Source organism: Netta rufina (genome assembly GCF_964035555.1).
Source record: "Netta rufina genome assembly, chromosome: 5".
Taxonomy (NCBI): Eukaryota; Metazoa; Chordata; class Aves; order Anseriformes; family Anatidae; genus Netta; species Netta rufina.
The window spans coordinates 43,570,007-43,581,961 of record NC_140128.1 but is presented as its reverse complement, the minus strand read 5'-3'; the positions used below and the strand labels follow the sequence as shown (position 1 = coordinate 43,581,961).

General features: G+C 51.0%; 1 protein-coding gene across 2 annotated transcripts in view; it reads right to left on the bottom strand.

The window, feature by feature from the left end:
- LSP1 (lymphocyte specific protein 1) overlaps nt 1-11,955 on the bottom strand; it is a 40,940-nt gene that overhangs the window by 9,443 nt on the left and 19,542 nt on the right. For both annotated transcript variants that reach the window (XM_084287731.1, XM_084287732.1), the window contains exons 2-10: nt 11,432-11,584; nt 9,099-9,188; nt 6,664-6,859; nt 5,920-6,042; nt 2,888-2,931; nt 2,663-2,744; nt 2,155-2,295; nt 1,419-1,499; nt 583-697 (exon numbers count right to left, since the gene is read on the bottom strand). In XM_084287731.1, coding sequence (XP_084143857.1) covers nt 608-697; nt 1,419-1,499; nt 2,155-2,295; nt 2,663-2,744; nt 2,888-2,931; nt 5,920-6,042; nt 6,664-6,859; nt 9,099-9,188; nt 11,432-11,584 — 1,000 coding nt within the window. In that variant the 3' untranslated portion in view covers nt 583-607. The remainder of the gene's footprint in view (nt 1-582; nt 698-1,418; nt 1,500-2,154; nt 2,296-2,662; nt 2,745-2,887; nt 2,932-5,919; nt 6,043-6,663; nt 6,860-9,098; nt 9,189-11,431; nt 11,585-11,955) is intronic.

Genomic DNA, 11,955 nt, shown 5'->3' with positions numbered 1-11,955 from the left:
CTTGCTGCACACCCAAGGACAGTCTGCTCTGTTGGTCTACCCAGCACAGCAGATGTTCACGTCCTCCCCACCACAACCCTACCAGGGCTGGTTCCAATAGGTTACTGAAATCATTGGAAGTTCCAGTTATTTACTGGGGTGGGGTGGGGGAATTAAAGCCCAGAATCATTTGAATTATTTGAATCTCAGGACTATATCAGTCCCCATGCTTAGCCAGAGTGACCTCCAGCTATGTATTTCTCCTTGCAACATAAGAGCGTTAATAAATCCAGAGATACTCCATTTGAGCTTGCAAAGGCAAACATCTTCACCAGAACAACAAATAGCTAAGAGAATAGTTTTCCAGGTTAAACACAGGTACCCAGCTCCCTAAAAGCATCAGGAAAATCAGAAAACAAGCACACGCTCCTGCTGTGCTCCTTCCAGCCCAAAGCCAGGCATTTGCCCAAGAAGCAAGGCTCCAGCTGTTATTGCATTTTATCTTCCAACTTGCCCAAAGTTTAGCTGGCAGAAATAATCCAAGTGTCCCTCCAAAGCAGCACCAGGAGTTGGTTGTGCAGAGCAAGGTCACACCCCACCTACCTGGTTGAGGAGTTCTCCAGGCATGTTATTGCTCTGTGGCATCATCTATCAACACCTTCTTGTACTGGCCATGGCCTGTTGCAACAAATTTGTACTTCTTGCCAGAAGGAGTGGACTGGACAGGAGAGAAAGAAGTAGCCAGAGTCAGCAGCTTTCTCCCTCAAATAACCAAAGCTAGAGGAACATGACAGCTGTCTGTAATCCCAGAGGACTTAGGGATCCTGGTGCTCTGCAGGGTTTGTTTCACTCATGGCAAGAGCCATTTCCATTCCCTGCACGCTGGCAGCAGTACAGATCCAGGAACAGACAATGTACTTCCATCTTCTCTCAGGCTGGATTGGATGGTCTCTGTCTGAACAGCAGCTGCTTGCTGGATTTAATAGCCATTCCCACAGAGGTACCAGTAAGCACAAAATCCCAGATCCATCTACAAGCATTGACACTACTTTAGGCCTAACTTCAGATGTTTTTCTTTACTCTCAGGACTAAAAAACATAACAAGGGCTAAGTAATTCGTGTTTGCAGTTCAATTTTAGCTTAGAAGGTTTGGGCTACCAGCCCATTGTCTGAGAAGAACAAACCATTCAGAAGACCCTTCAGTATTGCTGGTTATGTGGGTTTGCTCATTATTGTAGATTTTTGCCCACATTTTTGCTAGGACTGGATCTATAAGAACTCTTCCTAACAGTGACCTCATGCATGCAATTGCACTGATAGTTACAGGCAGCCCTTGTCTCTATATGTCGCTGTCTTCTCAGTGCTCCCAACCCATCTAAGAGCCCTTTCCCTATTGTGAAAAGGGAAGGACTCCTGCCCTCACACAGGCACCAACTTACCTTGATATTGGTCTCAGGTTTGGGACTGCCCTTCTGTTCCCAAAGGCTTCTTTTGCTCACGATATCCCCAGCCACGATATCCTGGGAAGATGAGGTTCTGATTACCCTCCACCACCAGTGGTGCTGGACGTGCCTCCATTCACATCTCCTCCAGCCCCACGCATCTGACCTCCTTTTACAGCTACAATATCACATTGTCTGACCTACAGCAGCTGCAGCTAAAACCCAAGACTATGAAAACTTCTTCCTATTCCCTGTACATCCTGTGTTTTCCTCTCTCTCACTGTCTCCAACAAGAGCCTGGACCAGAGATCCCAGATGTTTATTTTCTTAGGTTTGTTAACTATTTAAGACATGTTAACATCAAGGCTTCTTTGGGCGGAAGGAATTTTACTCATATAAACACAGGCTTACAACCCATGTGTTACAGAATCACCCTTACTCACAACAACCAAGAAGTAAGGTTAAGAGCAATCCATAATACCCATTGCATTTTCCAAATTCACAAGATCTATCATCAAGGTGATAGACCCAATATTGCTCTTAACTGGAGCTGAGCCCTATCTCCTGCGGGGTAGATGTATGGTTTCCCCACCAGTGAATTTACCCCTATTTCAAAGCCCGGGCTCAACCAGCATCACAGAGGCTTTCCTAGCTGCACCACTGAGGAACAATTTGGCACCCTAGCAGAGTTTCTCTCCTGCACAAAGCAGGACACATCTCATAGTTGCCTTACCTTACAGGCTGGGGTCTTCACAGCAGACTGAGCTGCAACCTCCCCAGTCTCCCAGAGGCTTTTCGTGCTGGCCACCACCATGCTGGTGGTGGGAAGGTCGAGAGAGGGCTGTCGGACGGGCTTTGGAGCCTTTGTGGATGTCTAGAAGAGATATGGAAAAAGATCACCATTGGGGAACTTAACAGCTCTGAGCATGTCTTTTTTTTTTTTTTTAGTTCCTGTAATTGGAGGTGCTCAGGGATGAGAGGCTTTAAAAGGACGTGTTGGTGGTTCCTGCTGCAGGCTCTCACTCCACAGTCAGGGTACACGAGGAAACAAGGATAGGGCAGCTCACTAAAGAAACCTTCATGCTCTGGCATGAGACAGAGACAGGAGAAACAGCTGCTTCCATCCAAGGGGAGATGTCTCAGGTGCCACCTCCCAGAAGGTGAGGTAGAGACATGGTGGGAGCGCTACACCCTGCACAGGGGCTCCTTGTAGGCCGGGGACAGAGAGCACAGCACCTCACCTCAATGGCTTGCGTGTACTGCTCCAGCCTGTCATCGATCTTCGACACGGGTAGGGGAGGCTGGCTCTTCTTGATGCTGTTGCTGGGGAGAGAAGAGGAATGAGGCAATGCCCTGGTGCCTCAGGTCAGCCTGCTCCTGCCCATCCCTGCAGCAGGACCCTGCAGCACCCCCCAAGTGGGGCAGGAACCTGCTTCACCCCGAGCCTCTCACAACCCTGGAAGTACCTTTTCTTTATCGAGCGGTTCAGGGACTCAGTTCTGTCCGTGATCTGAAGTGGGAGAGAAGAGACAGGTGTTAACATTTCTCTATGGGCCTCAGGTGGATGTAGGTCACCTTGGCTGACCGCATTTCAGCCATTCCTCTTCCCTGCTCCCTCCCCCAGATTTGGGGCACTCAGTCCCACATTCTCATGATGCTCAGAAACTGCAAGCACCCTTTCTCCTTATTCCCACCGCTCAAGGACTGTTATCTTTCTCAGGCACTTGGTTTTCTTGCCAGGAAAGAGAATGGCAAGTACAGAAAGAGGGAGGAAAACTGCAGTTATCGCCAGCCACTGCTGCAGAAGAGGAGCCAAGCACCAGAGCAGCACAACCACGAGTGGCACTGGCTCTTCCATACCAGAGAAGCACACAGACAGGGCAGTTCAGCACATGGAGCCACCTGCAAGGAAACCTTTCAGGTCAGACCATCAGGGAAGAGAGCTTTGCACCAGAGCCTCCTGTGCAAGAACGCTTTGGCCAAGACAGGAAGGCAAGCAAACACTTCAGACACAGAATAAAGGAAAAGACTAAAGTGTTGCTAAACCTCCCAGCTCTTCTGTGCCAGAAAACAAGAATGGAGACAATCACTTTCAAGTCAAAGGGTAGATCTTACAGCAAGGAGCAGCAGCCAAGTAACAAGAAGCCTCCCCCTGTACACTGCTGTCTGGGCTGCAGGAAACATCACCTACCAAGGCAGCTGGTAAAAAGCAGCATTAAATGCTTGCTTCAAAGATACTAGTGCTAAATTTTGACTAACCAGAAGACATTATCACAGGAAGGACACACTTAACACCCATGCTGAAGAGCTCAAGGCCCATTAGAGAAGAGCACAGCCAACAACAAATAGCACAACCCTTGCTAATAGAGATGTACCAAAGAGTCACCCTGCAGGGTCCCAGCACAGCAGCATGACAAATATCCCAGCAGCTCCTTCTGGGCTGGCTGTCTGCCTGCCAGTAGCTTGCTTTTTGGCTCAGTGCTGGAGGAATTGAAGCTTGCCTCCAAGCCATGGCTTCAAAGATTGTCCTGTCCATCCCTCTGGGATACTGGTAGGCAAGGTGACACCGCATAGGGCACAACAGCACCTAGATGGGCACTCAGATTCCCTGCCCATGTCTCATCTTCTTGACCACAAGTATTTATCAACAGGAAAAACCTGGCCAGCCCTGCAGGAGAGGAGCTGTACAGGTGCAAATCATCCATAGGTCAAAGCCAAGCACCAACTTAAACACAGAGGGGCCTAGGAACAGGCTGCAGGTGACAGGAGATCTCAGCATGACAGATGATGGGAGCCTTGTTTCCATCTAGACTATTTGCAGACCATCTCCCTCTGCCCATTAGGGCAATTTCTTGCAGCAAGAGCTGTGCATTTTTCTAGTTCCAAGCACCTTCTGAAGGCCAGAAGAAACCTCACTTGCTCACTCGCCAACCTCAAAAATTCAGCTCACTAGCAGCCTGGGGCTAAATTGTGCTGGTACAAGGTTTCTACCTTGCTCCCACACACCCACTTTCTCTCTCTGAGCCCCAAACACCCCGTTATACTGCACCCCAACATCCAGCTGTCCTAGACTTGTCCCTGGCCACCACCAGCCGCTGCTGGCAGGGAAGCTCCCACCCCACTGGGGTGGTTCTCATCCTATAACTAGCATCTCTGCTGAGCGACCCTATGACAAAACACCTTCTTGGTGGTCAATCTGTGCAATTCTTAGGATTCACATAAAACCCTGCTAGCTGGGGTGTAAAGATCTTCCTTCCTTTGGAAAGATCCCAAGCTCTTATTTTTCCCCCCCAAACAGCTTCACTTTCAGCTTTGTGTATTGGTGAGCTCTGACATCACCAATATAAAAAACAGCAACTAGATTTCCAAACCTTTCCCTGGGCTAATCCTAGCAACAGCAGTTAAGCTCAGGTCAGGAAGCTGCATGTGTTTGGGGGTTGCAACAAGAGGACTTTCAGCACGTAACAGGCACTGAAGTGTTTCTCACATTCCCCCACTGGTCCCACTCCTGGTATCCTCTTAGGCCACCCCCAGCCCACTTCTCAAACCTGAGATTATCACATGGCCTGCACCGAAACCCACCTTTCCTCTTTTTTGTTATTTTTATTTGATTTTAAAAGGCTTCTCCGTAAACAGTGAGAATCTGATGATTGTAGATGATGAAATCTTCCTCTTGCTGCTATTTACTGTTGCAAGAGGAAGTGCTCGTACAATCCTCCCTGCCCAGGAAACATTGACCAAGAAGCAAACAGCACAGATCTGAATGCCAAACAGAAAAGCAAGGATAACACCAACAGCAGGTTAATAGGCTACCTAGGCTCCTCACCACTTTCCTAAGAGCAATAATCAGCAAGCCCAGGGCTTAGAGAGACAAAAAGCCAATTGCTACAGAAACCACTTATCTGTGTCTATTGTATGTAAAAGCACACACACCGAACTGAGGATTTCTGCTAAAAGCAACACAAGCCAGGAGATCAATTTGAGTGGCATTAGAAATGGAAGTTTCACAAGAGCATCAATTCACGCAGATGTGAGTGGGGCAAGGCAAGGTGTTTCAGAGATCAGGAATCCCAGATAGCTTTAAAAAAAAAAAAAGTTAACTTCAGAAAGGTTAAGTGATATTTTCTATTTTATTGTAAGATAGGGAAATTCCAGTGCTTCAATGTTTCAAGTTTCTTTTTTTCAGGGAAATATTCTGATTAAGTTCACGTATCATCTTCAACCAAAGCTTAAAGCAGACTTCTTTATTTGTCTTACTCCATTCCCTGACATCCTCAATGAAGACTTAGATTCACACCGATCGGCAAAGCATACACAGGCAGGCACAGTTACAGCCTCCAACAGCACAAGCAGACAAAGCAGGAGGTCAACAACCAAAGATGAGGGAAACATTCAGTGAATTGCCGCAACCCATAGCGGAATTCACACTCTGTTTTGCCATAAGCCCTGGGACAATTTTTCTTGTCACTAGGTGCCAGAGGGGTCCCCAAACACAGACCTTGGTGGAGCACACTGCGGTGTGGTCAGAGCACAGCTCCTCCTCCTCCAGGCTGGTGGGGCTTGGGGCTTTCTGGCGTTTTTCTGGTGCTTCTTCCTCTTCATTTCTCCTTCTCTTCTTTTCCTGAGTGCAGAAAATGAGCAAGCCAGGAAGCGAGCTGGTCAAAATGCTTAGAATACAGAAAATGATTTTTTTCCCACCCCCCTGTCTCCCAGGCTTCCTGTCTTACACTAAATGAATACTCTGACACAGAAACCGTGTTAACATTATCTCATTCTGGAACATCCAGGAAGAAGCTTGTGTGCATTTGAAAAGAATAAATAAATTCAGAGGACTTTTGCAGGTTCAAGGTTCCAGGATGATGAGAAAAGGGGCCCTTGCATCAGTTAAGGGTTTCTTACTACTACTGAGATAAGAAAACAGGAGTTTCTCATTTCAGGATATCAGGAGGGAAAGCATCTGCCTTTATTCTAAATGGTAATTCTCAGACCCCAGGAAAACAACTAGGCAAAGGCAGCACCATCCCCACATTGTGCCAGGCCAGCACCACCTACATGGGCTGTCACAGAAGCAAGGCCTGGCACAGGCTGCCCAGAGGCTGCCCAGTTTCCCTCCTTGTGGATCTTCAAAGCCACCTGGACGTGGCCCTGGGCATCCTGCTGGGGCAGGGCTGGGACCAGACAGACCCACACGTCCCTTCCCACCTCAACCATCCCATCAGAGCCCAGATCCTCCTGATCTCACCTCCTGCTCGACTCTCTCCTCCTCATGCTGCTCTTGGATATGTTCTTCCTCCTGGCACAGCCTCTCTTCCTCCCCAATAGCCACATTCTCCTCCTGGGTCTCCTCCGGGCTTTCCCGGTCCAGCTGGATCTGCTCCAGTTTGGCCTCTGCTTCCCTCACACCACTGTCCTCTTCTTCATACGACTGCTGCGGGGACCTAGGGGCAGGGGAAGAGGTCGAAGAAGCAAAGAGTTGTTACAAGCCTACAGACAACATCAGGTGCCTTCACAGGCAGTGGTAAGTCTGTGTCAGTCCCAAACCTCAGATTTACCCACCCAAATAAGTGACACCTCTACTCATGTCTATAAGGAGAGCCCAGCAAACCAAAGCAGTCCCAAAGCAACCAAGGGGGTAAAAAAATAAATAAATAATAATAAATAAAACAATAAATCACAGAAGTTTCACGTGAGGATTCCTACAGCTCTCAGGGGCTGCAGAGAAGAGACCCAGCAGTGTTTGAGCAACCCATTTTGCCAAAGCAGAGCAGCCCACGCTGAGTGCACAGAGCCAGCAGGAGCACTTAACTCCTGAGCCCTCACAGAGACATGCCAAGGTGCTATTGCCATCTTATGGCCCCAGGCTGGAGGCCAGCTTTCTCCTCCCACCTCTTTCTTAGAAAATTGCCTGGGTTGCAGGCTAGAGAGCTGGCTAGCAGGCTGCTGCCAGAGCCCAGGGTGACTCACTGCTCCTGCCTCGCTGGCCAGCAGCTCCAGCTCGGCTTTTCCACCCACCTCCCTGCAGCTGGGAAGGCAGCTCACAGGACAGCCACCTTCCAGGCCTCCTCACTGACCCCTCTGGAAAAAAGGCTGATGCATACGCTGGCTCACTACTGATCATCCTCCCACGACTGTGCAGTCACCACCAACAAACAGGCTCTGAAGGTTTTGCAGCCCAGGCAACAAGTTTCTTTTAATCGAGATGTCTCAGCCAACAACAGCTCCAGCTGAAGTGCAAGCTCATTTTAAGAACTTTATGCCACTAGATACAACGCTGCATACTGGATGCTTCTTACACAGAGCAGTTTTGTACGGGAGGCAGTAAGCCCGACCCCACTGCATCACAGCAGAGGGGCATCCAGCTCCCACCTTCCTGTATGGCTGGCTGGGGCACAGATCTCCCCTGCAAAGTGGGAAACCTGACCCCAAAAGAAACTATGGGGTTGCATAAGCCCTCAGGGGACACACAAGCTGTTTAGCTCCATTTACCAGAGAGAAACCATCTCCCCTCCCTTGTCTGAAGACCAGAGCATAGCTCTTCTTCAGATGGAAGAAACAGGACTTACTCCACGTCCAGTTAAAAAAACAAAAGAGGAGATTTAGGAAACCCCACAGCACCACTTGACTCAGCATAGGGCATCGTGGCCAGGCACACCTCCTACCTTCACTTGCACCCCAAGCCTGTCCTCAGGCAAGGCAGATGGGCCAGGAGGAAGGACAAAGCAGCTGACCAGACTTTATAGGGCACAGCCACCAGCTGGGAAGCCCACCTTTCACAGAGACCCCCTCCAGCCAACAGCAGCAGCCTCTCCCTAGGGACAAACTCTTTACAAGGGGGGGATTAATAGGGAGGGGAGAGTGCAGAAAAGCAGCTGGGGCTGATTTCTGATTGTTCTCCCAGCTGTGATCATCAGCTCTGCTGGGAGGTGCTCCTGGGGCTGCAAAGGGGAAGGTGCAGCTTGCAGTGTTTGGGTAAAGGAAGAGGCCACGTATTTGTGCAGCAGTAAATATTAATATTATGCTTTTTTTTTTTTTTTTTTCAATCCCATGGGCAAAGAAGGGGTTGTGTCATCGTGGGACAAAGTTCCCCATAAAACCACACTGCTTGGACAGCTGAGTCACAGAGTTCACGTGCAGGTACACGGTGTCCAGGGCAGGAGTTAATCAGGAGCACTGCTCAGCTCAGCCAGGGAAGAGGGATAGAAGATGGATCTGGCCCTCAGCTCTTGGGCAGGGACACAAGCATCCATCTGGGCTCTGTTTTCCACCACTGAGAGAGGAGTCAAGCACGAGGTGGGCTGGGGCCACAACACCCACTAGGCTGACATGAGACAGGAAGCAGCGATAACATAGAGCAGCTTTTTTAGGCTGCCTGCATTATGTTAGGGGCTGTTTCGGCCCCTGCAGCAGCTCAGGTGGCTTAGATCCGCTGTTGTCACTCCTCCAAGCCCAGGCGTCCTGGCTGGCTGCCATTGCTCGGAGCGCGAAGCTGAAGCCAAACATCCCCAAAGCCTCGGGCAGCCCCGTGTCCCTTCCTCCCGGGTAGCCCAAATTGCAGGCAGAGAGCGTCCGTCCCCATCCCACCAATGCTCCAGCCTCCCCTCGTGGCATGCAGGGCAGGACCTGGCCTTGGTCACCTCATCCTGGGGACGCTAGTGGCTCCAGCTCTGCCCTACCCACCTCTGTTTGCGCTGCTCGAGCTTCTGGGACCAGTCGCTGAACCCCTCGTCCTCCTCCAGCTCTGAGGGCCCAGAGGGCTTAAAGTCATAGCTGAAACATAGCAAGGAGGAAAATTAGGATGAAAGTGACACAAAAGACCCGGCCAGCTCAGCGTGTCCAGCAGAAGCACCCTGCTGCCTGCCCAGTTTCTGGGACAGGTAAGCAGAAGTAAGAGGCACAGCAAAATGAAAAAATCCCATGGTTTTCTTCTGCACCGGAGCTCATTTGGACCAGAGGTGTTTCAGGTGTGGCTCCCGCTTGCCCTTTGCCTGCATTCAGCCTCCAGCAAAAGGAACCAGCAGGAGCCAGCCCGAGCAGAGCACAGCATTAGGAGGGCAGGAAAACTGTTTTTGGGCACAGGCTCAAGTCCTGGGCTGATCCTCACGTTTCTATAGAGCTTTGAAGCAGTCAAATGTGCTTCCGAGATGCTGGCTCCCCATCTGTGAAATACCAGTGCTGGTCCTGCCCCATCTGAAAGTGGCATATGGAAAAAAAACTGGAAATAAAGGGTGAGGATGAATGCTGCAGGCGTGGCTTTGAAGCTGGAGCCCTGCCTTGCTGCACACCCAAATATCTACATGGGCATTCCTCATGCTGATGTTTCAGGGATGGGCAGGGGACCACAGCCCAGCCTCGCTCCATCCCACATCCTCCCCAGCCCTTCTCTGCTGGCTGCAGTTCAAGCCATCAGCATGCTCAGCAGCCCCCCACGGGCCAGGCTGAAGTCCAACTGCACCAAAAGCCGCTTTGCTCAGAGGGAATGGCTCTGTGTGCTGGAGGGGAAAACCGCCCCCATCCTTCCTAAATAGGAAAGGAGAGAGGAGGAAACACGTCCATCCTGCAGCCCGCTGCCCTCCGGCCCTGGGAGCGCGTTCCCAGGCTGTGATGACAGCCCTCTGCTAGCACACTGCCCTGGCCCACGGACACACAGACAGACAGATGGAGCAGCAGCCCTCTGGGGTCACGGGCATTGATGGGGTTTTCCTATTTCTTTCCTTGCATTCACAACAAGAACTGCCAGCCAGGTGGGGCTGCAGGGTGGGTGCCCACATAGCAAGCATCAGCTGGAGGAGGTGGCTTCACGGGACACAGGGTGGTCACATCCCCTAGGAATGGCAAATAGGGTGTGGAGCCCACGGATTAGTCTAAAATTCGCAGATTCAAAACACACACTAAACACCAATGAGCCTTTTTAATTTTCCTTTGCCCTTCTGGGCTCTTAAGAGGTGTCAGGAGATGCTCAGCCTTCTCCATAACATCAGTGGCTTGAAGGTCTCCAAAAAAACACATGTACCCTCACCGGGCTCACCCGGGAGGAGCACCCAAAACTGCTGCTCAGCCCCAGCAGTTTTCTGGTTATTTCCTTTTATTTTATTTTTAATGGGGGAAGGGAAGAGAGCAGCAATACAGATAGGGTGAGTGCCGGTGCGGGAAGCTCCAGGGGAAGGAGGGGACGGTGTTTACATGGGAGAGAGCGCAGATTGCCAGCAGGCTGACCCCGGCTGCCTGAGCGAGCCCAGGTGGCTGTCAGCAGCTGCAGAAGGAACCAGGGGATGGCCAGAGAAGCAGCAGCACCCTTCCCGCTGACACCAAAGGTACACGTGTGGCTAAGGCAGGCACCCGGGCACTCAAATTCAGGCACTGCCAGTGCTGTGTATCTGGGGCCACTCGCAGCACCCCCCGGTAAATCTGAGCATCTTATCAGCTGCTTCAAAGACCTCCACAAACTGTTTTCCAGCCCCTGTGTGAAAGGGGCAAGGAGGGGGGAGAGTGAATAATTATTATTACTTTCCAGATATGCTGCATGCTTTTAGGGCAGATCACAGTGGTTTTCTCTGCAGAACATCACTGGGTGCGTTGCCATAAAAAGATTTTGAAGCTTCTTTACAATAACAACAACAACAACAAAAGTCCTGAATAATTTGCAAACTACCTGAGGAAAAAAAAGGAAACAACAAGTCTTTTCATGGGAAAAAAAGTGCCTTTTTGCTGGTTTCCTAGTAAAATGAAGCTGTTGATTCTCTCTGGCGGGTGCTCCATGGTCACAAACCCTGCCCTCTTGCAGATGCTCTCCCACTGCCGGTTCAGCATCCTCGATGGAAGAGCAGGGAGCCTGGCCAGGGGAGGCCCTCACCCCCAGCCCATGAGCTAAACGATCCTTGTTTAACCTGGGCTAAATCCCACCAGACCTGCTCAGGAGCCCCTCCACCCCACAAACCGCCTCAAACAACAGATGCCTGATCCGTGGTTGGAGGTTTTTGGTGCCAGGATGTATGTACGGGGGTATTTCTTACTGGTTTTCCTGCGCTGAGCCTGCGCTCTCTGAGCAGGAGCCGGTGCCGTTGAAGCCTTCCTCTGCCTGGGACCTCAGCTGCTTCTCCCGCTCCCGCCGCCGCCGCTCTCTGGCTGCTTCCTCCTCGTCTTCCACGCTCCACTGTGCCGTCAGCCTTGCCAAAACAGAGGGAAACCCAACTCAGTGCCACTGCGAGGGCTTGAACATATGGTGATAACCCCCCGAGCTGCTCAGACACCCCTCCCTGCGGGCCAGGTGCTCCGCTGGGTGAGTGCTCCCGGCACGGCTGTGACGGTGTCCATCCCACTGCAGCCTTTGTGCTCCTTTTCCAAGGAGAGCAATTCCAGGAGCACACCAGACCCTTTGTAGGAAAGGACTGGTGCCTGGGACAGACTGGTGCGCAAGGTTATGGGATGCACAGGAAGAGACAGCATCGTCCCTATGGGCAGCAGCCTTGGTGTGGGGCACTGCAAAACGCTGCCTGCGAGGGGCAGCTCTGTGCCAGGGCACCTGCTGCTGATGCTG